This window comes from Halichoerus grypus, chromosome 1 (genome assembly GCF_964656455.1).
Source record: "Halichoerus grypus chromosome 1, mHalGry1.hap1.1, whole genome shotgun sequence".
Taxonomy (NCBI): Eukaryota; Metazoa; Chordata; class Mammalia; order Carnivora; family Phocidae; genus Halichoerus; species Halichoerus grypus.
In genome coordinates this window covers 192,318,911-192,343,573 of record NC_135712.1, presented here as the reverse complement: position 1 = coordinate 192,343,573, position 24,663 = coordinate 192,318,911, and the positions used below count along the sequence as shown (strand labels likewise).

At 41.2% G+C, this 24,663-nt stretch overlaps 1 protein-coding gene across 6 annotated transcripts in view; it reads right to left on the bottom strand.

The window, feature by feature from the left end:
• ARHGEF3 (Rho guanine nucleotide exchange factor 3) overlaps nt 1–24,663 on the bottom strand; it is a 293,957-nt gene that overhangs the window by 10,820 nt on the left and 258,474 nt on the right. For all 6 annotated transcript variants that reach the window (XM_078076864.1, XM_036082421.2, XM_036082425.2 and 3 more), the window contains 5 exons: nt 15,711–15,881; nt 12,954–13,016; nt 10,290–10,386; nt 10,037–10,113; nt 4,959–5,216 (listed from right to left, as the gene is read on the bottom strand). In XM_078076864.1, coding sequence (XP_077932990.1) covers nt 4,959–5,216; nt 10,037–10,113; nt 10,290–10,386; nt 12,954–13,016; nt 15,711–15,881 — 666 coding nt within the window. The remainder of the gene's footprint in view (nt 1–4,958; nt 5,217–10,036; nt 10,114–10,289; nt 10,387–12,953; nt 13,017–15,710; nt 15,882–24,663) is intronic.

Genomic DNA, 24,663 nt, shown 5'->3' with positions numbered 1-24,663 from the left:
ATGAGAGAGAGCACATGAGAGGGGGGAGGGTCAGAGGAAGAAACAGACTCCCTGCCGAGCAGGGAGCCCGATGCGGGACTCGATCCAGGGACTCCAGGATCATGACCTGAGCCGAAGGCAGGCGCTTAACCAACTGAGCCACCCAGGCGCCCCGAGGTATGCTCCTTCTAAATCTACTTTGTTTAGAATTTTATCATGAATGGATGTTGTACTTTGTCAAATGTTTTTTCTGCATCTATTGAAATGATCATGTGGTTCTTATCCTTTTTTATTAATGTAGTGTATCACGTTGGTTGATTTGCAAATACTGAAGCACCCTTGCAGCCCAGGACTCATGTTATTAGCAGGAAAGAGCTTAACAGATGAGAAATGGTAATAAGGTCTCTTCTTGGTTACATTTACTTAATGGAAAAACAAAACAATCTCTGAAAAGCAAGATTTTTTTAAAAGAAGACTTTACTCAGTGAGAACTTACCAGATCTTGTAATGTGTTAAAGTGGCAGTGAATTCTAAGATTGTTAAGTGATTATTTTTCACATTCTAGTGAAATGATACCTTCTGCCCAAAGCCAACTGGATAAAACAGTTAGAACTCTGGCATTTCCATGCAAGTCTGACAGAAGATCTTACAGCTCTGAGTTGAAGTCTGGTGACTATACCCTATGAACAGATGCATAATCTATATATTTTTGTAGCTATTATGAGTTTTAAAGCTCATTTATTCTTTTTTCTACCTCCCAAATTTTGGCGGTAGCACTACTTTGATAATAAATACATCTTTTAAAAAAACACAGGCTTTTTGTAGCATAAAATAATCTTCTTGGCTTTTAATGTCAATGTGACATTAAATGTAAGTCCTATGAAATTAATCTGAGTTTTAGTAACATAAAACAAATAATAAATAGAACGCTTTGATACACAAACTTTCTCTTTGTTTTTTCCCCCTCTTGGTTTTCAGACATGCCTGATTATTGTTACTTTCAAAAAAACCAAAAAAGAAAAGAAAAGAATAGGAAACTTCACAAAACATACTAAAGTTATGACTCATCCTTCAAATTAATTCAATTAATGCTTGTTGAGCATCTGTCCAGTGTCAAACTAGATGGTATCATTCAAAGAAATGCGACAGGGTCCCTGCCCTCAAGAAGCCTTAAAATATATGGGAGGTACCTGACAAATTCTTTTATGTCTACCTTAACCTTTAGCCTTACTACTTTTTTAATGTGTAGTGGAATCCATACTTTTTCCTTGCTTTTAAAGGTCTTAGCATTAATTGCTGTGGCTCTTTTTAGAGTTTACTATTACTAGGTTTACCTGGAATTAACTGGGTCTTGAGTCAATTTTCTGAGGTTCCTGCAAGTATCCAGGAGACCAGAAAAATGATGTACTGTAGGCATAAATACGTGTGCACTTCCTAATTTAATTCAGGGACTGAACAGCTGACATATCACATGAAGATTAATAAACTCACACAGCCCAGTGGTTCCTCAGGCAGCTATGACTACTGTCTGATGCTACTTCTTTCTCTGGTGTTTGAAAAGCTAGAGAGACCAAATGATAGAAACAATCAGCGTTATTCCACATTCTTTGTGGACATTATAATAGCACTTCTGGGCCTGCTTTCATTTATTAAAAATCTTATTTTGTAGTCATATCCACCTCTATACCATAAGTATCTAATCTCTGCACTTTTTTTTTTTTTAAGATTTATGTATTTGAGAGAAAGAGAGAGAGAGAATGCAAGTGGGGGAAGGGGCAGAGGGAGAGAATCTCAAGCAGACTCCCTGCTGACTGCAGAGCCCAACCAGGGCTTGAGCCCAAGACCCATGAGATCATGGTCTGAGTCAAAACCAAGAATGGGACGCTCAACCGACTGAACCACATAGGTGCCCCCTGTATTGGTTCTTGAGAGGTATTTATTGTGCAGAATCACAGGGAGGAGTAAAGGTGTATATAGCAGATTGCCAATAGCAAACAGTCACGGTGGTTGTGCATTCAAGTTCAATTTATTGTTGCACCTCTCATCAGGGTTCAAACTGAAGGGAAAGGACCAGTAAAGCAAGACGATGACAAATACCTGGTAACAGAGCAGGGGTTAAGCCCACACATGCCGTAATCATCATCCTCAAAGCGGAATCTAAAAGCCCTGTCTGGTTCCTTGTGCGGTAATGTCATTTATTCGTAGGCTTGTGACATGAACCAAGAATAGCAGCCCGCACGGCAGGAACAGCAGGACTGTTCTTCTCATTGATTCCAGTGATATTTTTTTTTTTCAGGAGTTGGGGAACAGTGGCGGGCGGAGAGAAGAGATGGTCTGCCAGATCATTTGTTGCCTGAAACAATCCTTAGAATTTAAAATGATAAACAACCAGACCTCTGGACTATCTAAATATCTGAAGTTCTATTTAAAAATGTTCTCTTTTGGAGGAAATTTCTATTAACCCTCCGAAACACTGTTAAGAAATTCTAATAAAGATGTGGTAGTTTATGCATTGCAGTAAAAGCAAGACCTTTTTTTAGATCTAATTATAGGACTGGACACTTGGTGTAGAAGCAATTTACTTATTAGGTTCTCTGATTTTTCCCTTTTCATAGGTGGAAAATCTATTCAGGGAACATGTAATTCAAGCTACGTTGGTACTATGGGTTTTATGTTTATCAGGCATTCACAATGTACCCAAGAGTACAGGGCTAAATATTTCTGTTCATCTGGGTTAATGCCCAGAGGATTTTGAAAAGAAGGAGAAAAAAAAAGCCCTAACATTGCTGTGCCTCTATTGTATAAGTGGGCATTTAGAAGACTTGCTTTGCAGACATTTTCAAATGCGGGTCTGCCACGCTTCACACACAAATCTGCCTGAATAACTAGGTGCAGATTCAACTTTTAAAAATGACATCACATTTTATGCACTAGGGAAACTGGTACATCCTTTCATATTGCAAACAACCATCTTCTTATCTGTTTTTAAATCCAAACTTTAGCTCACTGAGCAATTTTAGAAACAGAGCATTCTTCTTTCATGCCGCATATTAAAAAGAAGAAATCTTAACAGTAAAACTCAGAGCAGGCTCACGTGCTTCAAAAAAGTAATTATTTAGACTAGCTCGAGCTCCCTGTTGTTTTCATTCCTGCAGACCACACACTTGCTGGGATGAAATATGGACAGGGGGCAACTCTACTGCATGCTTCCCGGTAGTAAAAAACAGACATGATGAAGTGGGATGGGCCTCCTCCCCGGTGCCTGTGTCCCTTATCCGTGCTGGACTGGGGACCTGGTCTGTGTGTGTTTGTAATCAGTCAAGAGCATCTTTCCTCTATCTTCTCTATCCCTACAAGGAGGCACCTGGCCCAGCTCTGCACCCATGAGGCCTCTCCACAAAGCCTGGGGGCCGGACAGCTTTCTGTAATTCTACAGGCAACGGGGGCTCAAGGAAGTATCCAGGCTTTCAGCTCCGTGGTACAGGATCATAAAATAGTGGAACAGGCACAGTATTTGCAGTCTGCACTGAGAGATTTGACATCAACCTCATCACGTGCTGGTTCCGGACCCAGGCAAGTTATTCAAGCCCTCCAAGCCTCTTCTGGAATATGGACAGCTATCCAACCCTAACAAGGACAGCTATCTCATAGATTATTATAAGGATTAAATGAGATATATAACCTATAAAGTGATTACATAAAGCTGATTTACTAGGTACTCAAGAAATGTCAGCAGGTATTGCTAGAATTATTATTGTTGTGATTACTACTAATTATTATTAAACTCCTCTCTGGGAGGAGATAGCCGGTTTGCTCATAGGTTTCATGGCTTCTGATTTTCAAGTCACCTATGCATATCCTCTTTCTGTTCCAGATGCAGTCAGGGAACGAGCCCTTTGAATTGGTCTCTAAGCCTCCATCCCCATGGCTCCTCCCTCAGCAGGTTTCCATGACTGCATGCCTGGACCACTGCAGCAGCCTCTCAGCTTGCCCCCCTGTCCCTAGCCCCTTCCTCCGCTGTCCCCTATCCTACAGACAAGGAGACTAACATGTCCAAGCTTCCACAGCTTGTCAGCAATGGAGCTGGGATTTGAACCCTGAATCCCAGCTACTTAGAAAACAACAAACAAACAAAGGAAAAACATCTATTTAAAATCCTCTAGAACCAGATCTGAACTCCCATCTTCTGCCTTCTCTCCTGCAGCTTCCTCAGAGTATCCTCAACTGTGGGCAGACTGATCCACGGTAGTCCCCAGGCATTTCTTTGTCCTGTCATTCCTCCAAAGCTTTGCTCAGGCCACGGGCTCCTCCTGGCCTGCTATCGCCTCTGCCCTGTCCTGCAGAGCACCCCAATCAGAACCAAGCTCTCCAGACAGAACACTCCCTGTTCACAATATTCTCATGAGATGGATCCATTTTCCTGGTCTTCTACTGCTGCTAGGGAAGAATATCTCTCTCTCTCCATACTTAATGAACATTTTCTGGTGAGCAGGAGGTTTGACTAGGTCGGTCCCTCACTGCAGCCAGAGGCCGAAGAGAGCTGGATCTGAAACGGGTGTCGACTTCACAAATGGGCTCAGGGGCTAAGGTAAGAGGCAACTCCGATTTGCTAACTAAACAAAGATATTCAATTTAAAATCTCCAGAGATCTTAACCCTCGCAACTGTTGTAACAGATTACAGTTTATTATGAATTGTAATTACAGATCACAGAGTCACCTATACAAAATCAAGAACTTTTAGAAATCAAAGCGACCTTTGGGTGTATTTCATATAAACACTGCATTTTATAGGTTGGGAGAGTGAGGCAGAGAGAGAAGAAGTCACTTTCAAAATCAAAACATGACTGATGGTAGCACCAAGCCTGGAAGCCAAGACCCCTGGGTCCCGTGTACCCAGACACCCACGATTCACCCACGCACCCAATCTAGACACAACGGAGAAAACAAGGTAAAGACAGAAAGAAACAGATGAACTTACAGCTTCTTCCAGGTGTTGCTGATCTGGATTATCATTCGGTGTGTGCCTCAAGATTTCTCGAAGAAGCAGAGGGTATTTCACTAGACGGCTCCTTGGAATATCAAGAAAATTCCAGAGATCTAGCTTGCGGCTAAAGGGGGATTCTAAACATCGCTGTAGGAAATCCTGGACTCGGTGGTCTTGTTTTTTGTGGTCCAGCAGAGCCTTGGCGGCGACTTGATTGCTGCAGTAGCTGTCATAGGAGCTGAGACAAGGCAGCTAGGAAAGGAACATCAAACAGGGTTGGAGTGTGGAGCTAACTGTGCTCTGAAGCTACCAGCGAGTATCACTTGTGCAGACTGAACAAAACCTAACCGGTCTCCAGGCCTGGCCAACATTCCTTTATGCGCATGACTAGAGGAGACAGACTAGTGCAATCTTCAAAATCGCAGGCAATGAACAGTTTTTAGGGTTTGGCTTGCTTGCACGAAGTTATTTTCTTAGTTGCACGTTTAGTTTCTTGATTGTTAAGACCCCAACATAATTTGTTTGGGTTCCTGCCAATCTAAGCTAGAAACAAAAGAACCAGAGAAACTGCATACGCATACAGCTCAAAATTTTCCTGAACTTCCAAAAGTGTCTGGTGAGGGGAAAGCTTCCTATCTTTAAAAACAAACAAATGGGATTTCTTTTAAAATTATTCATAAGAAACTCATCTGGAGGACTTAGTGGCATAACAAGAAAGCAAGGAGTCAGACTTCATGGCCCAGCCCTTTGCAAGGCCTGGTGCAAGCAACTCTATGTTAGCTGAAGGTTACCTGGTTCCAAGGTGGGCCAATTATAAAGAACTCCACGAAGTTAAAGCAAAAGTATAATAAAAAAAATTAGATGCAGGAAGCATTTAGAAAAATCTTTTAGGTTAGATTCTTGTCTATACCTCATGGTTAACATCACAACACCATGCAAAGAACATTTAAGCCTAAAGACTTTGGAACACTTCAACTTCACTATCTTCCTTCCAGCAAAATACTAATTTCCCTGACATGTCCCAGCAGTCACACTGTGCAAACACAGAGTCAGAGACCCAGTAAGAAGGCTGTTCATCTCCCTTTTCCACTCCTTCCTATTAGTGGCACCCAAGGCTCAGCATCCTAATGCATGGGCTGTCAGCTTCTGGAAAGGTACCAGAGGCGATAAAAAGCAGCCAATGGCCCTGCTGTGTTTGCTTCTCTCCCTTGCACTAAGGACCCACATTTACCACAACCCCTGCCCTGTGGAGGGATTCAGAGCAAGACAGTGGCAAGAGGGTCTTTAATTTCTGCATCCTCAAACTTTGCATTGGGCTTCCCATCCACAGACATTCAAAGTTTATATTCTGAATGAACAAATAAATGAATGTTTAATGGTTTCCAGATTAGGTAATATTTGATGGCCTGGGAACATGGCTTAGAAATAAACTGTGGCAGCATCTGAACAATGGGTCAAAGTGTAAGTATTCTGGTGCTTCTTTTATACCTCTTATTGAAATTATTTTCTCAGTGACTGAAACCAAAAAAAGATACCAAGGAAGTAATGTTTAAGTTCACTGTCGAGTTTAACATTCTTTGGAAAGGTCTACCTTCCTTATGTGTCATAAAAAAACACAAACCTTTATTTGTGTTAAAAAGAGCTGCAGAAATTCTTTCCTCAACCTTATATTTGTATAAGTAATGATAATTGCTACTTACACACTTACACACACACACACACACACACACACACACACACACACCCCAGAGGTGGTATTGTGGCTTGTAATTTAGATTTTCAGAGTTAATTAAAAAGAGCTTCAGGCCCTCTTAATTTCATTTCCACTTCCTCGCCTTTTAAAAAGACCTGGAAATGCGCAATGTTTTCATTATGGAGAAACAAATCAGCAGTAACTATCGGATGTAAACCAGTGAGGAACTCTGACCACACTGCTGCTCACTGTCCAATGGGCCATTACTCTCTGATCCTGCCGCCCCCACTGCCATGGCAACCCGAACCAGCTCTGGTCCTGTTCACACCTGACAGGGTGCTCATTTCCTGGGCATGACCTGAAAGGCGATCTGGTTCAACCCCACAGACTAGAAAGGGCCATGAGTGATGATTTGATAGGGAAGGAAGAATGTACACATCCTGGTTCCCAAATACATACACATTCACTTACATAAAATGTGAGAGGTGATAATATAGTGGTTAAGCGGGCAGACTCTGGAACCAGGGATAATCATGCTCAAAGCCTAACCTGGATAGTTACTAGTCAGGTGACCCTTCTGAGCCTCAGTTTCCCCACTTATAGAATGCATATACTATTGTCCTCCTATCTTTTAATGAGATAAGGCAGACAAAAAGAGCTTGGCTTCTGGGTAAGAATCTGTAAGTACCAGCTATTAAAGCAAAAGTATAATTAGTAAAAAATTATTTTTTTGTTATTTATCCCTAGGATATTTTTATTGAAGAAATTGTGGTTTAGAGAAGCAAAACTACTTGTTCAGCTAGAGACAAAACCAGTCTGCAGCATGTTCTTCCCCTAGCCTTCTCCCCAAAGCTCTGAACTCCTCGACAGCTCTTTAAATAGACCATCAAGAATTTATAAAGGAAACTCTTTCACTTTCTTTAGAAATTCTTTCTATCTCCCTAACCTTGTGAAAAGCGGCAGAACAAACCCATTTTTTTTTTGCTTCCATGTACCCTGCCTCTCTCTATAGAATTAAAATTTAATTAGAACCCAAATTAACATGAGAACTTGCTGCCTTGGAGAGCTTGTAAATTATTCAAATTTATTAAATTATATAAATTAAATTATATAAATTTATTACTGAAAAAACGTTAGCATGAAGATAAGTCGCTTGGGAAGTTGTTTCTGTCCAAGAGGGGAAGTGTATGGGATCAGGCCTACACCAGTGCGGGAGACGGATCCTCAGTGACCAGGGTGGCTCCCTGAGGAAACCACCACTCTGCTTCAGGCCTTCAAAGTACAAGTAATTGATTCATTCTAAGGTCAAAAGGACTGGCCAGGCCTGTCCCATTTGGGAGGCTCACTTGTTTAAAAGGGTTTTTGTTTTTTTTTTCCCACCTTTTTTCCCCGGGGGAGGGGGGAAGTTGGGGGTGGGGGTGGCGAATAAATCAATTTTTCATGGGTCGAATGGGCTCTGACTTTTCTCATTCAAAGTCCCCTCAGATGTTTATTTTGTTCCGTTAAAAAGACCAGAACTCAAACAGATGTACCCCTTGGTTTACAGTTCCCACTCGCACGGACACATCTGCAGTTAAAAGTGGGAAAACATTTAACAGCTCGTCGGGCCTGATAAATAAGGGCCGTTTCTCATGAGGTCTGGTCACAATGGGCCAGTTGTTTAATTTTAGGCTGCTCTTCAAGCTGTAAGTCCCCATTTGATGTCTGAAGGGTTCAGAGACCAGTGGAAGTGGTCACATTTCCTTTGAGTATGTACAGAAAAGGCCTGCAAAAGCCACCCCCAGATCAAACCAATTTCCTAGTAAGAGTGGCAAACATTTATTTCAGAAAAAAAATTAATAACAAGGCAAAACCACTTCTGCTTCTGGTGTGAACTGTCAGTCTGTATATGATGCCTATGGAAACCATGTCGTTGTATACTGCCATCTCGTCAAAGACAGCAGCATCGTGCTAATTCTGGAGTGTGGCCTCACTGGCCCCTCCATGCCCATCAAAGCAGCCCACAGACTCAGGAAGTTTAAGAAATATTGAGGCAGAATCTCTCTTCTCATTACACCTTCTCTGTCTCCAGCTGGCTGGCTCTCTTTAGAGAAATTTCTTTGAAGGCTAAAGAAGTTAAAGCACCTACCACGTCTTATAATAAGTCAAAAATATAAGATGAATGAGCTCTCCTGAAATATTAAGGCACATTTTCTAAATTATTCATCTTAGAACATTGCTTGCCTTTCAGATGCCCTTGGGGTATTTCGGCCTCCATGCTAACAGTGACTTCTGAACTAAAGCTATCTAAGTCATGAAACCCTCAAACTTTCTTGATCAAGGCAGTAATTGAGAAGCAGAAGTTAGGATAAGGGATCAACATCAAAACACAGGAACCGGAAGGCCTAGGAAGGTTAAAATATAACTACAAGTGTAACTGGATCAAGAGAACTCACACGGTGATAGTAGGATTTATAACCTTCACAACATTCCCCAAACAGTGGGATGACTCTAATGCTGGCTGCCGTGGCAATTCCTGCCTATTTTTCTGGAAGACTGTGTGGATCAGAGAGATGAGAGATCTAATCTTGCCTGGAAGAAGTCATCAAAGTAATCTGCTTTTATTACCTGCTTCATGACAAATGAAAACCACCTGGAGCTGGGATGGTACACTCAAGGACTCAAAGGAAACAGAGGTATGGTAATAGGGAATGGTGGGGACTGTGGCAAAATAGAAAGTGCATGCCTGGTCTAAGGTACATTAAGCAAATGAACGACCACATTATGCACCCAACAAAACACAAATTCAGCCCCAAGACCATAAATTTAGAACCCCTAATCTAAGGTCACAGCTGATTTCTTTGTTTAATTAGGAAAGGGGATGGGTTATTTGGGATGAAGGTCAACATGATACCAAGCCTTCCCATGAAGTTACTCAAAATCAGATATATGCTAAACATTAACAACATTTAGTATTACCTTGTGTATGAAACTACATTTGACCATGAGAGTTTTTTTTGGAGGCTGAATAAAAGCGCCTTTTTTTGGTGATGGATAAGAATATGTCTGTGAATATTTACTGGAATAGAAATGATAATAATTATATTAGTAGTAATTGGCCTCAATTGAATATTAACTAGTTTTACCTTATTTCATGTGGGCCTTTACTTATTTTATTGCAAAAAGGCCATGTTATCTTTAAATGCTGCAAATTTGTATTAAGAAAAAAAACTGTTTCCATGGGTTGAAGAGATAAAGCCTAAATATGATAAATTTTGCTAGAAATTTGCCATTTATGATGTAAAACTAATATGTGCCAATACAAAAAGTCTAGCTAAAATGAAACTCTATCTCCATTATTGAAATTTATGCTCAATCAAGACTAGAGAACTTTTCTTACCCAGCCCACGAGGATGTGACCGACATGTTCGGTGGAGCCATCGGGCTTCCGAGCATCTCGAAGTTGACTAAGGAGCTCTGGTTAAAAAAACAACAACAACAAAACAAAACAGAATGCTTATTTTGTTAGGCATTCAAATATGAACAAGACTGGAAGTAGATTCTGGGTTAATCACATTATTACATAATCATGACTTGTGGGACGACTCAATCAAGGCTACAAGTCATGACTCATCCTGGGAACAAAATTATACCTTCGTGCAGAGGAATGAGAGAGTCCAGTGTTCCAAAAATTTGATTCAACTCTTGTTCTGTCATTATGGAGAGTTTCAGCATGGGGTCATGATAGGCCTGCACAAGAAGGGCAAGAGATAGAAGCAAACATTTAAAATCAGAGGAAGCAAGTGGTTAATGTAAACGGCGTCGGTGTCTGTGAGACCCCACATAATAACAAAATATTTGGCCCTCCCCAACAACTTCTTCCAAAATGCTGCGGAGACACCAGATGGGTGTGGCCAGAGCAGATGAGAATCCAGCATTGCCTTGAGCCATCTGTGGTTGTTGATAAACCAAAGCAGATTTTTAAAAAGCTTTTTTATTCTAGTATATCATACATCTGGGCAAGGGCACAAATCCTAAGTACAGAGCCGATCTGATTTGTATAATGTTTTAAAATTTAACGTTATTGAAGACCTTGCAGCTTGAAAAGCTGCTAATTTATACAGAATTAGTTACTAGCAGGTTCTTTTTCAATTAGTCCCTCTTTAAACTAAGCAAAGAAAGAAAGAAGAGGCCATTAAGATCTCAGGAAACAAACTGAGGGTTGCTGGAGTGGGGGGTGGGGTGGGAGGGATGGGGTGACTGGGTGATGGACACTGGGGAGGGTATGTGTTCTGGTAAGCACTGTGAATTGTGCAAGACTGTTGAATCTCAGATCTGTACCTCTGAAACAAATAATGCAATATATGTTAAGAAAGAAAAAAAGAAGAAGAAGAATGTAGCAGGAGGGGAAGAATGAAGGGGGGGAAATCGGAGGGGGAGAAGAACCATGAGAGACGATGGACTCTGAAAAACAAACTGAGGGTTCTAGATGGGAGGGGGGTGGGAGGATGGGTTAGCCTGGTGATGGGTATTGAGGAGGGCACGTTCTGCATGGAGCACTGGGTGTTATGCACAAACAATGAATCATGGAACACTATATCTAAAACTAATAATGTAATGTATGGGGATTAACATAACAATAAAAAAATTAAAAAAAAAAAAAGAAGAGGCCATTAAGAGAAGGAAGGGAAAAACGAAGGCGGGGAAATCGGAGGGGGAGACGAACCATGAGAGACTATGGAGTCCGAGAAACAAACTGAGGGTTTTAGAGGGGAGGGGGGTGGGGGAATGGGTTAGCCTGGTGATGGGTATTGAAGAGGACACGTATTGAATGGAGCACTGGGTGTTATATGAAAACAATGAATCATGGATCACTACATCAAAAACTAATGATGTAATGTATGGGGATTAACATAACATAATAAAAAAAAATAAAATTTAAAAACAGAAAAGAAAAGAAAAGTGATGGCATCCTTTATGACTGCTCTGAAGCCACAAGACGAAAATCTCTGTCAATCTTATCATCTCTTATTAATGATAATTAAACAAGAACGCACAATCATACCCAGGTCACTGTAACAGAGTGCAAAAACTCAGATGGCACAGTCCCTGCTTCCAAGAAGACTTAAAAAGCTAATTGGGAGGTAAGAAAAACACGTGGATAATTAGATATATGTTTTTAAAAGCTCAAGACTAAAAACAGGAGAGATGTCCCATAGCAGCAAAAGCTGATCAAACTATAACTGCTTAGAGGGTGAGAGAATTAAAGCTGGAGTAGTCAAGGGAGATTTAAGAGCTGCCTGGCATGGAGAAGGAGGCAGTAAATACTGGTGAGGAATGAATTGAGATTTGAGCTAGTTCCTGGAGGATGGCTGGATATGGATGGTTGAAAGGAAAGGAAGGGTTTCCAAGAAGGTAGAACCACCATAAGCAAAAGGACGGCAGTAAAACATCCTTAAGGTGCTTAGCTTCGGGAAATCTTGAAACAGAGTTAAATGCCTTCTTTGTCATCTCCGTCTTCCTCCTCCTCCAGCCCTGCCTAAAAACTCAGTTTCTTGGCTGTGTCCAAGCGAAGTGTGGATGGCCATCTCCTGGGAATGCTACAGACGGGACTTCATATTAGCAGGAATCTGGACTAAGGACACTTAAAAGAAGGGAGGCATCTTTCCAACCCTGTGATTCTTTAAAGGGGGCTGGGAATATCAGATGAAGGAGTCTGGATTTCAGCCTTCGGGGGGTGGGGGGGCGTCACTGGAATGGAAAGGTTTTGAGGAAAGTTTGTTGTCCAGACAATACAGGCTACAAGGCTTGGGTTTCCTCTCCCTTCCCGCACACAATGTGATTAAAACACAAGTTTCTATATAAAAGACCCTAATTCACATGATAGTATCCAACTGCCTCACTTAACCACTTTCTCTACTTAGGAGATTCAAGTGGCTTTATTTCTAAGACATCGTGCCAGTTTCAGACATCCGCACGCTTGCTCCCAAGGGTAAGGAGGCTCCACCATGAGAGACAATGAAATATATGGAAAGTCAGGCCTCTACGAACACTTCCTGATTAAACTCAAATATTCTTTGAGGTGCATTAGAGACATGCACAGGAGAAACCCTACAGGCACCAGATGCAGAGAACCTTCTTGTTTTGAGCCATTTTCCCCACTACTTGGTTTGTGCAGATTCTTCTCAATTGTTGATGATCTGTCTTAGCCATAAAAAGAGTGCTCCTAAAGCACAATCTTAGAATTGGGAAATTACTCATAAGAGAAAAAAAAAAAAAAAGGAGGTGGCCCAAATGACTACTGGATTCAAATTTACCTTTTTTGCCAATTTCAAGTCCTCTATCAAGTCTTCTTCCCCTTGGGAAAGCTCAAAGATTGCCTGCAAGCAAAGACAAAACACATTCACTGAACACTCCATTTATGAGACCAAATTCAAACAGTGCTGGTTCTGTTGCTCAAAGCCCCAGATCTACCCATTTCTTAAACATTTTTAAAGGATTCCTTAAAAAGTTAAATTAACCTGCAGCAAATGCATCCAAGTAGCTAAAACCTATAAAGGAAGAATTTTGCAAAACTTCTATATAATGTACTCACCCGTTTGTGGAAGAAAGGGGTTCCACATATGTTTCCAACCCAGTAAGTCATCTTTCACGTTACAGAACTTGGGTGCAGCCAGACAAGAGGGAACTATTTTAGGTAAAATAATGACAGTTGGATTCTGCGTCTCTCATGTGTGCAGCAACCATCATAAACAGGTCTGTTCTCAGTGATGGGCATGGCAGTATTATGAACTGGACCATCACAATTTGTCTTTGTTCTACTCAACAGAAGGTGAATTTCAGCAGAAAGCTTTATTCTTATCAGCCATTTGTCTTGAGGCTGGAATTGTAGGAAGAATCCAATATTTTATCACTCTAAATGTCTGGTGAAGTTAATTCATTCTAAATTACTTCTCAGCCCAACACGGTACAATAAATAAAATTATAGGAGCCAGCTGTGAGCAAGAGTGTGTAAATGGACCGTTTCTAATTTGGCTCTATTAAGCCATCATAATTTCAGAGCTATGATGTGCAGAATACTCTTTCACTCATCTGGGAGTCTAAACTGTTGGCAAACATTGTTAAAGGACTCTATGTTTAGTCCTTTAACAGGAGTGATAGTTTGGGGACTCCTACATTTCTTTCAGACTAAAGGGAAGAAGTGAGCAGGCCTGGAGAGCACCCTCCATCTCTAGGGTGGATGGAGTATAAGACAAGGAGTTTGCTCTCAGATAAAGCAGGAGAAGGCAGAATACTGTGCTGGAGGCCATGCATGGTGACCCCTCCCAAGGCCCAGACAGCCACATCATGCCCTCCTGGTATTCTGTTTTGTTGAACCAGACTCACAGGAGAAGTTGTAAACACAGTACAGTGAGGTCCTGTGCCCCCACTACTCAGCTTCCCCCAATGGTGACGTCTTCCGTAACTACAGAGCATTATCAAAACCCGGAAATGCGTTGTCACAATACAATTAACTAGACTTTACTTAGACCTTCCTCAGATTTCCTTGTACATCTGTTTTACTAGAGCTTACTTACATAGGTGTGATGGTCTGACTACCAAATGTGGTCCCACTGACCAAATGTGGTTCCCAGGAGAGGAAAACCACAGAACCCCACACTGGGAAACACCACCGTCAGATGTCTGTTGTGGGATAGCACAGTGTCACCATGAAGACCATGGGCTCTGGAGTAGGACAGGACCTGGGTTCAAATCGCAGCTCTGTAACTTTCTAGACGGACGAACTTGTATTCACTGTACCTTAATAATCTCCCAATCTGCAGAATCAATCCTTCTTTCCTTCCCACTATCAGATCGTACAAGTTATATAGGCATACTGTTAACACTTGGGAAAACACAAAAAAGTGGAAAGTGGAAAATTTTAATGTACCCATAATACCATCTTGTTAACTATTGTTAGGGTTTCTTCATATTTCTTCACAGATTTTCAGTGCATGTATTATTTTAAAATGCTTTCTTATTTCTTTTAAATAGGTAATACATTAACACAGTTCAAAATTTATAGTGCACAAAGGGGTATATGGTGAAAACTTTCCTTCTTACGTCTATCCAGCCACCCAGTTCCCACCCAGAAGGCAACAATGTTACCAGTTCCCTGGGAATCCTTCCAGAAATATTTTATAATTCTACAAAGCAAAAATGTGCACCTACACACATATATTCATTTTTCCTTGTTCTTTCACATAGATGGTAAAAGGACATAATATACCCTATTTTGTGCCTTGCCTTATCCACTTAGCCATACATGCATACCAGCACTTCTTGTTACAGCTACATTGTAGTCCATGTATATCTTATAGATATTCATTATTTAGCCAGTCCCTGACAATAGATGTTCAGGTTCTTTTCAGCACTATTATAAACATATGAATAACCTTACATATATATCTTTTCATCTGTGTATAAGAAGGCAGACAGATTCCTAGAAAGGAATTGCTGAGCCCAAACCTAGAAAGCTTTCAAGTATGCCTTTTGCCAATGTCAGGTTTTCCACAAAAATGGAGGGTTCCAAGGGTTTCACTAGATGATGCACTAGATGTGCTTTGGGCACAGCCTGGCACTTGACAAGCTTTCTATAAAGGGTAAGATGACCATAGTCCTTTAGAGCTATTGATACAGAAAACTTACAGGTCATGAAATGAACTGCATTCCCTAGATAAGTTCTCCACAAAACCGAATCAAAGTTTCATAAACTGAACATTTTAAAATATTCTAGAAGTTGCTATCAAAATATAACTCAAGTGATTATTTTTGAGAGCTCTGGGATCCTAAATAGACACTTCCTGATTCATTTTCTTTGTAAATTCAGATTTTCACATCAGTTTCTTTTTAAAGCAGGGGCCACCCACCCAGCTGGATGCTGGGTTCTCAGTTCCTTACAAGGCGTGACACCCATTTGTCCTACAAATGCAATGAAGAACTGATTGGGAGCCTGTGGTGTAGACGCAGTTTGGCTCTCGCCTATAGTGCACTGCGTTCCAGACACAGGGCCAACTCCTGGGTCCTGAGCCTACCTCCTGACGTTTGATTTCCTTGGACGGAAGCATCTGATTGACGCACACATCGAAGGTCTCACTCCACAGCTTGCTGTCTCTCCGCTTCGTGCTTGAGGGGGCGGCATTTCTGGACCAGGGTCGGGGGGCGAGGATGTCAGGACGGCTCTCGCTGCGGAAGCTGATGGAACGCTAAACAATGAGAAAAACAAACCATCACGGGGCCATGGCAGGACTTGGGTGGATTGTTAGAGCAGCTTCCTGTCACTGACAGAACATAAATCAGATATTCACAAAAAAGAGAGGACAATGCCACAAGGCCTTTTGGGAAGTGGGGTGTTTTCTTGAGCCTACGTGCTAAGGGAAATTGGGCAAAGGGGCTGCGTTCACACATGTACTGGGAGTATCCGTTCCGTAAGACCTGGACACGGCACAGAAACATACACAAAGGCAGCTCTCAGAGAAGCCACAGGCTCCACATTTTTTTCCAGCGGACACCCCCCTTCTTCAGAAGAACAAGGATTAACAGCAGTGGATGTCCTTTACATCTGGCTAGTACTCCCACTTTCCTCCTTCATCAAGGAACAGAAGGCCGCTATCCTTGGGTATCCTACTTGGCGCACAGTTTGGGTGGGATGCCCCAGACCTGACCAGTCAGAGTAGTCCTCCACCCTGGTTCAGGGACAGGTACCTGCTTCTCCGAAATGTGCTAAGTGGTTCATGGGAGAAAGAGTGGGAGGGTCTTTATTCCTTTAGTATTGTGAACCCAAGAGACAAAATAAGCAGGAATTTCTTGCAGCAGCTCTCTCTAGTCATGCAGATAAGTCTATCTGCTTTCAAGGAGAATAAAGGGACACACAGAATGAAGGACAGAGGGAGAGGGACCGATGGAGGGAGGGAGCAAGCTTTACCCACACTGTTTAAACCCTTGGATCCCACTGTACATGAAGCCAGGAAGAGCCACTCTTCGATTAAGGGGTTAATACATTCCCCCTTCTGTTTATATTAACTTCGGTTGGGATTCTGTCAATTTGAAAAGTACCAACTAATATGTATATTAAATGCCATCTTGGCAGCAAATGATGCCTGTCTTTGAGGTGTTTTCTTATTTTTCTAGAGGCTCTGGTAGACTTTGGGGTGCTCTGACAACCTGAAGTCCACTCTTGGGGCTGAAACATGCTATCACAGTGCCTTCTCACGACAAGTACAAATGATCAAGAAGAAAGCTAAGTGAATCATCTTTAAGCCTTCATCCTAGAAGATTTCAACACCCTTATTGGGAACTTTGCCAAAGCATTAAGATGTTGCTGTGCTCAAAACCACATTCTTATTTAGTAAGACATGGCTGTGGACACATGTGTATGGCCTTCAGAAGTTCCAACTCCTCAGTCTGGCATAGAAGGCCTCTTGTAATCTGACAACAGCCTATATAACTAGAATCACTTCCTGCCACTCACCCGTGAGCCCTCTATTCTCCAGCCCTACTAGGCAATCTGCCATTTCCTAAATGCATTATGCTTTGCCATCCCTCTGTACTTCCTTCAAGCAATCTTCTTTTCCTGGGATGCTTTTCTTTCATTTACTAGCTGGCTAACTCCTAAGTGTCCTCAGGATATAACTCAAACTCCTCCTCTAAGAAACCTTGACCACTTTCCCAGAGCAATTTGGACATAGCTCTGATATAGCAATGATCACATTTTATTACACTTACTGGTCACCTGCCCTGATCTATAAACTTCCTGAGGGCAAGAACTGATTTTGCATGTGACATATGAGGTTGCCTCACTAAGATAGTCTAAGGCAGCTTCCAAATATTTTGAGATTCAACAATAAAATTTAAGAAAGAAAAGAATTTTAAGGGAGCTATTCAACATAAGGGCATTGTTAAATAAGTTATAATTCATCTGCTTGATGGTATACTATCTAGCCAATTAGACAATTCTGAGGCCATTTTAACAGCTAAAAATCCCTTCTTTGTAAGTTAAAATCAGAACTAAAATCTGTATATGAATACTGTTTCTAGTTATGAAAAAAAGCACAAGAACAAAGATATAAAAGCAACACCAGAAAATTCTATTGTTTTTGCCCGATGACATGATAGGTGATTTTTTATTCTGTTTGTAAATTTTTTATAATTCAAGAAAAAATGAATAAATGAAAAATGTAAAAAGAAACTTCCAAGGGGCTTCAAGGTATTATCACAACCTTCTTGAAGCAGGAAGTTAGCTGTTTACAAGTAGCAACATGAGTTCCTCAGCTGGCACAGGCTTCCAAGAGCCCCTGGGCTCATTAGTGAGCTCATGATCATTGGACCAGCCCCCGATGCTGGTCAAGAAAGAACTTGCACCAAATACATGGTTCACTAATGGTATATCGCAAATCCTTGTGATCTCTTGAAAACAGGCCCTTATAAACAGTGACCAGACTAATGCTTGCAGATCCTCCGCACTCAGAATCAATTAGCCACAGGCACGGAAAGGTCAAAACAAGCAAAGTGAGTCATCAGGTTACTCATTGATCTCAGTTTTCGGTTCTGATTACAGCCGGGGTGGGAATTAAAGAGTAAAAAGAGAGGAAAACACAAAAATAAGATTCAAAATGAAAGACATTTTCCACTTTCACTCGAGAGAATCAACCGCCCACCTTGTAACAGTTTCAACTCAACCCCTGACCAACTTAAAATTCCCCTCTCCTCACCACCAGTTCTCAAGTAACTTATGCTAACTTTAAATTTTCATACATTACAAAAGTATATAAAACTAAGTACAAATCCCCTCATTTTCCCAAGTCTACTTTCCAGAAGTAACTGCTATTAAGTCTGTTCTAGATCTTTCCAGACCTTTTAAATGCATTTGCCAATAATCACAGAAAACAGAATGTTTTCTCTTCTCACTCAACAATATGTCTCTTCGTATTTGCATATAAGACTCATTCTAAAAAAATAATTTATGGGGGTAAATTTCACATAACACAAATTAACCATTTTTGTGAACAATTCAGTGGCCTTTAGTACATTCACAATGTTGTGCAAACACCACCTCTGTGTAGTTCCAAAATATTTCCATCACCCCAAAATCACTCTTTCTCTTTAATGAGTGTAGAGTTAGTATCCCATGGTCCAGATGGACCACATGGATTTAATCAACCTCCCACTGATGGACATTAAAATCGTTTCCAGTGTCTGGCTATTACAAAACGTGCTTTAGTGAACATCCTTTATGTATTTGTGCTATTTTTATAAGGCAGATTCCTTAAGTAGAATTCCTTGGTCTAAGAAATATCTACATTTTAGCATTTGACATGCATTTCCAAATTTGCCAAATTGACCTCCAGACACTGTTTCAGCTTCATTGTCCCCAGAAAGGTATGTGAATTACCTTTTTCCACACTCTATCAACAAGATATTATTATTAATCTAATAGGGAAAACAACTACAGCTGATCCTTAAACAACATAGGTTTGAATTTTGAGGGTCCACTTACATGCAGATTTTTTTTTCAATAAATATGGTACAGTACTGTAAATGTATTTTCTCTTCCTTATGGTTTTATTTATTTATTTTTAAATATATTTTTTAAAGATTTTATTTATTTATTTGTCAGAGAGAGAGAGCACAAGCACGGGGAGCAGCAGGCAGAGGGAGAAGGAGGCTCCCCGCGGAGCAGGGAGCCCGATGTGGGACTCGATCCCAGGACCCTGAGATCATAACCTGAGCCAAAGGCAGACGCTTAACCAACTGAGCCACCCAGGCAACCCATCTTCCTTATGATTTTAATAACATTTTCTTTTTACCAGCTTACATTATTGTAAGAATACTGTATATAATACTTCTACAAAAGATGTGTTAATTGGCTGTTTATGTTATTGGTAAGGCTTCTGGTCAGCAGCAGGCTATTAAGTAGTTAAGTTTTGGGGGAGTCAAAAGTTATATATGGATTTTCATCTCTCTGCAGAGCGTGGGGGGTGTTGGTGTCCCTAACCCTTGCATTGTTCAAGGGTCAGCTGTATACCTTAACTCCAGTTTCATGTTTTTGAAAAATACGACTGAGCATATTTTTATGTATTTCTTGAAAAATTTCCCAGAGAGCTGGAGATATTTTTCTGTTGTAGTTTGGGGGGGGGGGGGGAAGAGAGAGGTGAGCTATACTAGGTGAGCTCTATTATTAAGAATTCTTCGTTTTGTGTTTCCTTAGTGAGTGGTGGGCTTGGGAGCAAAGGGGGAAGGGATTGGGCAAAGTTCACATACATCAAAGAGGGGCCTTTATGTGCCCACACTTAGCACTTCTGATGAATTCTCTGATCCTCACAACCACCCACACGGTGGGGGTTTATTCCCACTTTACTGATGAGGAAACTGAGGCTCGGGGAGGCTAAGGCACTTGCTCAGGCAGGATTCAAAACCGGATCTGTTTTGCTCCCAAACCTGATCTCTTTCTATCAAGAGGGCCGTATGCCTGCTACTTATATGCAAATCATGCACTGGGGGGAGGTTTCAGTGATATGGGCCTTCTAAGAGTTTAAATCTAGTTATGGAGAGGGAATGCATTTACTTATTTTTTAGGAATAATGACTGAGTGGCTCTTTGACCAATCAGATTAACCCTTTTGGTTGGGCTGGATTAAAAGAAACGTTTTATTTTTAACTCCACTTAGAAAGGGGAAGGATGCTGAAAAGTCCCAAAAATACAATAAAGAATGCTGGTCAGGTGTGTGGTCGGCACTGGCCAGCCCTGGGGACAACTGATAGCCAACCAGACCCAAGCCATGGACAAGTATTTAAGACCATACAACGTGACCTACACCTCTCCCAGGCCTCAGTACAACTGGGCGCAATTAAATGAGAGGATTGGAGCTGGGGAAGGAACATGTAACTACTGCTAGGAGAAAAACCCCAAAGAAGAGGATGCCTGTTGAGGGAGAACAGCTATGTCCCTTCCAGTGCCCATCCCCCTTCTCCTGCTTTATTTTCCTCTATTTTCACCATGTGCTGTGTGATGTCATTTACTGGTTTCTGACATGTCTGTTTCCTCCCAGTAGAGGGTAAGCTCCTGGAAGGCAAGGATATCTATCTGTTCTGTTTACTGATGGACTTATTAGCAACTGGCACATAGTAGGAGCTCAACAATTTTGCTTCATGAATGAATGGCATGCCTTGTTTGTGCTGGGCATGGTGAGAGGAGCTTTAGAACCTTGTATAACCAAGAAGTAAGGATTGCTAGCCCTATTTTACAGATGAGGAAACCGGAGGCTCAGAAAGGGTAACACTTCGCTGAAGGTCATACAGCTAATGAATGGTGCTCCAGAATTTAAACCCAGGTCAATGGTGAACTCAGAATGATGACATAGGTCTGGTCTATTTCAGTTCCCAACACCCCCAAGCCCAGGCCCCTGGTGACAGATTTAACAATATCCTATCCTGCTTCCCCTACTGTTAGATTCAGAGTGTGGTAGGAAGCATGTGCCCAAACAAGTGACTTTCAGGCTACTTCTCAGTCCATGACAGAGATTCTAAACCTTGCCACCAGTAACATTTTGAACCAGAAAATTCTTTGCTGTGAGGGGCTGTCCTGTATCTTGTAGGATGTTTAGCAGCATCCTTATCACTAACCCTTAGATTCCAGTAGTGCCTGCATCCCCATTGTGACAACCAAAACACCTCCATTGCTGAATGTCCCCTGGGGTGAGAAACACCAGTCCATGCTGACTAGGAGAGACCCAGCCTTGCGAGGGATGGCATAAAAACAGAAACATGTACATAGATCCCTCTGGGTGTGGGGAATGAAAAATGTTCCAGGACAAGCAAGAGCTTCCATGAGGGAATCCAGCTCAGCAAATGAGTCAAAAACCTAAAGCTCATAATTACTGGCAGCTAAAATAACAATAGCTAGAACAGGCACAGATGACGCAGATTTAGGAAATGGGTGCTCGTGTATATGCCTGAGCTGGGTATGTGGAAAAGATGCTGCAGGTGCAAAGGGGACTGTCTGCCAGGTGGGAAAAGAGGGACCCTTTACACGTGTCAGAGGAAATGTAAACCCAGCAGATGAGGCATGATGGAACAGATTTAATTTGTTAATGCCGCCTGTTCAGCGGGGTGCTCCCTCACCCTTTTCCAAAAACAGAAGGTCTCTACAGCTAAAGATAACAGGCTCCAATAAAGAGAGTTCAAGCTAGGGAAATTCTCTGCAGTTACCATTGCTATTTTGTAACATGGTTTATTATTAAATGGATTGGAAGTTAGGGTGGGACTGTCTGAGGAAAATGGGTTTCTATGTTGTTACTATAATGGATTAAACCAAAATGTACAGTAGTTATGGCTGGGATTAGAAAATGGTCTTGAAGAACATCTTGGAGGAGTCTCTTATGGAAGGCTTGATTAGAGCAATTAACTTAAATTGAGAAATAACACTTCTCAGTTTTGTAGCTTCCATTACTTTTGACCCTCATTCTAGTCTTGGGAGAGGCAACTTGACAGGTTCTTGCATTTTTGCCCTTTTTAATAGATGAGAAATCTGAGCACCAAGAGATTTAGTGACTGGCCCAAGGTAAGTGTGGGAATAGGAACGGAGTCTAGTCTTTTGACTATAAAACATGGATTTGGGTTAAGAACACAGGCTTTGGAGTAAAATAGACATGGTTTGAAGTCATCTCAGTAGCTGAGGGACCTTGGGGAAGTTAATCTCTCTGGATGTTAGTTTCCTTATCTGTGTGTGGTTTGTTTTTTGTTTTTTTTTTAGATATTTTATTTATTTATTTATTTATTTATTTATTTATTATTTGCCCAGTGCAAGCCTGACACGGGACTTGATCTCAGGACCCCACGATCATGACCTGAGCCCAAACCAAGAGTCAGACACTTAACTGAATGAGCCATCCGGGCACCCTCTCAGTTTCCTTATCTGTAAAAGGGCATAGTAATGAGTACCTCACAAAGTTGTAGTGAGGATTACATAAAATATAAAAGATAAAATATGTCAAGGGCTTAGCCAAGTGCCTGGTATGTGGGCAACAGGCGATGGATGTTACCTATCAGTGTTATCATACCATTGGCTGCATTGTTACCATTAGTGCTGGTTTACATATGTTTTCATTCATTAGCAAACAGCAGACATATCTTTGAATTACTTGGACCAAATGGTTCCTTGGGGACCTCCATTAGGATAACCGATAGGAGAAAACCTTCAGCAGCACAGTGCTGCTTATAAAAGCAAAAGATCTAGAAACAGCCTAAAGTGACCAATAGAGAATAGTTGAATAAATTACAGTGTAATCATAAAATGGAATATTATATGTTTGTTAAAAACATTATTTTAAGAAAAGCTTAATGATAATGGGAAAGTCTCACATGTAGAGTTAAATAAGAAAAGGAAAATCCTTACTTAAAATACAATGTGTTAATAGATGTTACCCCTAGATGGTGGACTATGGATGTTTTAATTTTCATCTCCATACAGCTCTACATTTATTTTCCAGATTTTTCCATAAGAGATATTAACTAAGAGAAAATGAAATCAGTAGACAAATGTGCAAGACCATGAATATGGAGTTTGAAGTGGTGCTATAAACATAAAATCATATTTGGATTTGATTCAGATTAATGCATATTAAAAAGGCACCCAGTCAATTCACAATAAAAGAAAAAAATCAAACCCCATAGAGACCCAGGGCAGGAAGTCTTTCTGTAGCTGAGAGAGATTCTGAGTAGAATGAATGAAAAGCGGAAGAAAATATTTGGTTCCGGTGTGGGGAAAATATCGTACAATTTTCTTAGTTCTACCCAAAATTTAGGAAGCCTTCCAGAGGCTTGGGACAGCAGCTCAACCTCTTCATTAGGCACCATAAAACGGCTTTTGCACAATAATGTTCAGATACAATATTCCACGAGCTGAAATGGAAATGTTGACTCTCCCTGCCACACAGACAAAGAGTAAGGAACAACAGTGAGGTGTGATGCTCCAGACCAAAAGTCTGGTCATCATTTTTAGATCCTGGCAAACTACAGGCTTTATTACGACCAGCTGACTTTTTTGCAGAAGCTGGCTCCAGGAGAGCCGCTGTGAAAACCCTGCAGGATCCCAGCTCCAGCCCTGTGTGACTTAGGGCACACTGTCTCCTTTTGCATACTGATTACCTCCCCCAACAAGTCTAGAGCAGAACAAATAACACAGTAAATAAAATGAATAATAAATGGAGAACACTATTATGTCCCATTTTCTGCTGCATCTCAGTGAAATGAAATACTTCACAGATCTAAGGGCCCAGGAATGGAGGAATGAGAGACTGTGGTACCAGAAACCCTTCCTAAGCCACAACAATCCTCCCCAAGGGGATACAAGTGGGAGAGGGCTGATATTCTGTTGTGAAGTAGCCCAGTTATTACGTAATATTACTAGGTGGGCACCCACTGCCAGCTCCTGGAGAGCCCCTAGGAAGAGCAATGGCCAACTTTTCAAGTAATAAACGCAATAATAACAGTAACTGTCAATTTCTGAGCATATCTTAAGTCACATGTAGTGCTAGGCATACCAAGAAAAGTAAGATACAACCTTGTTCTGTGTGGAAAGTCAAGGGGCCCCCGGGAAGGGCTATCCTGTGAAGATGTCCCAGCAGGCAAAAAACGGTAGGAAAAGAGAGGGGAAAATGTGACTACAAGTCTAGAATTAGGATGTGAGAACACAGAGGAGCAATTCTGCCCAAGACAGGTACACACCAGAAAGAGAGGCCTGACTCTAGAGACATCAGATGCCTTGAGTTTACATAATTTGACCAGAATTCCACTTCTGGGAATATCATCGAAGGAAAGGAAGGAATACACACACACATAAGGTTTGCAATCAGGATGTTTAAAGCAGTATCATCTATAATGGTAGAAAAATGTAAAGAACTTAAACGTTCAACAAAAAAAGAATGAATAATCAATACCTGGTATATCCTTTTGATGAAATACTATATGAATTAAGAATTGGGTTTGTGAA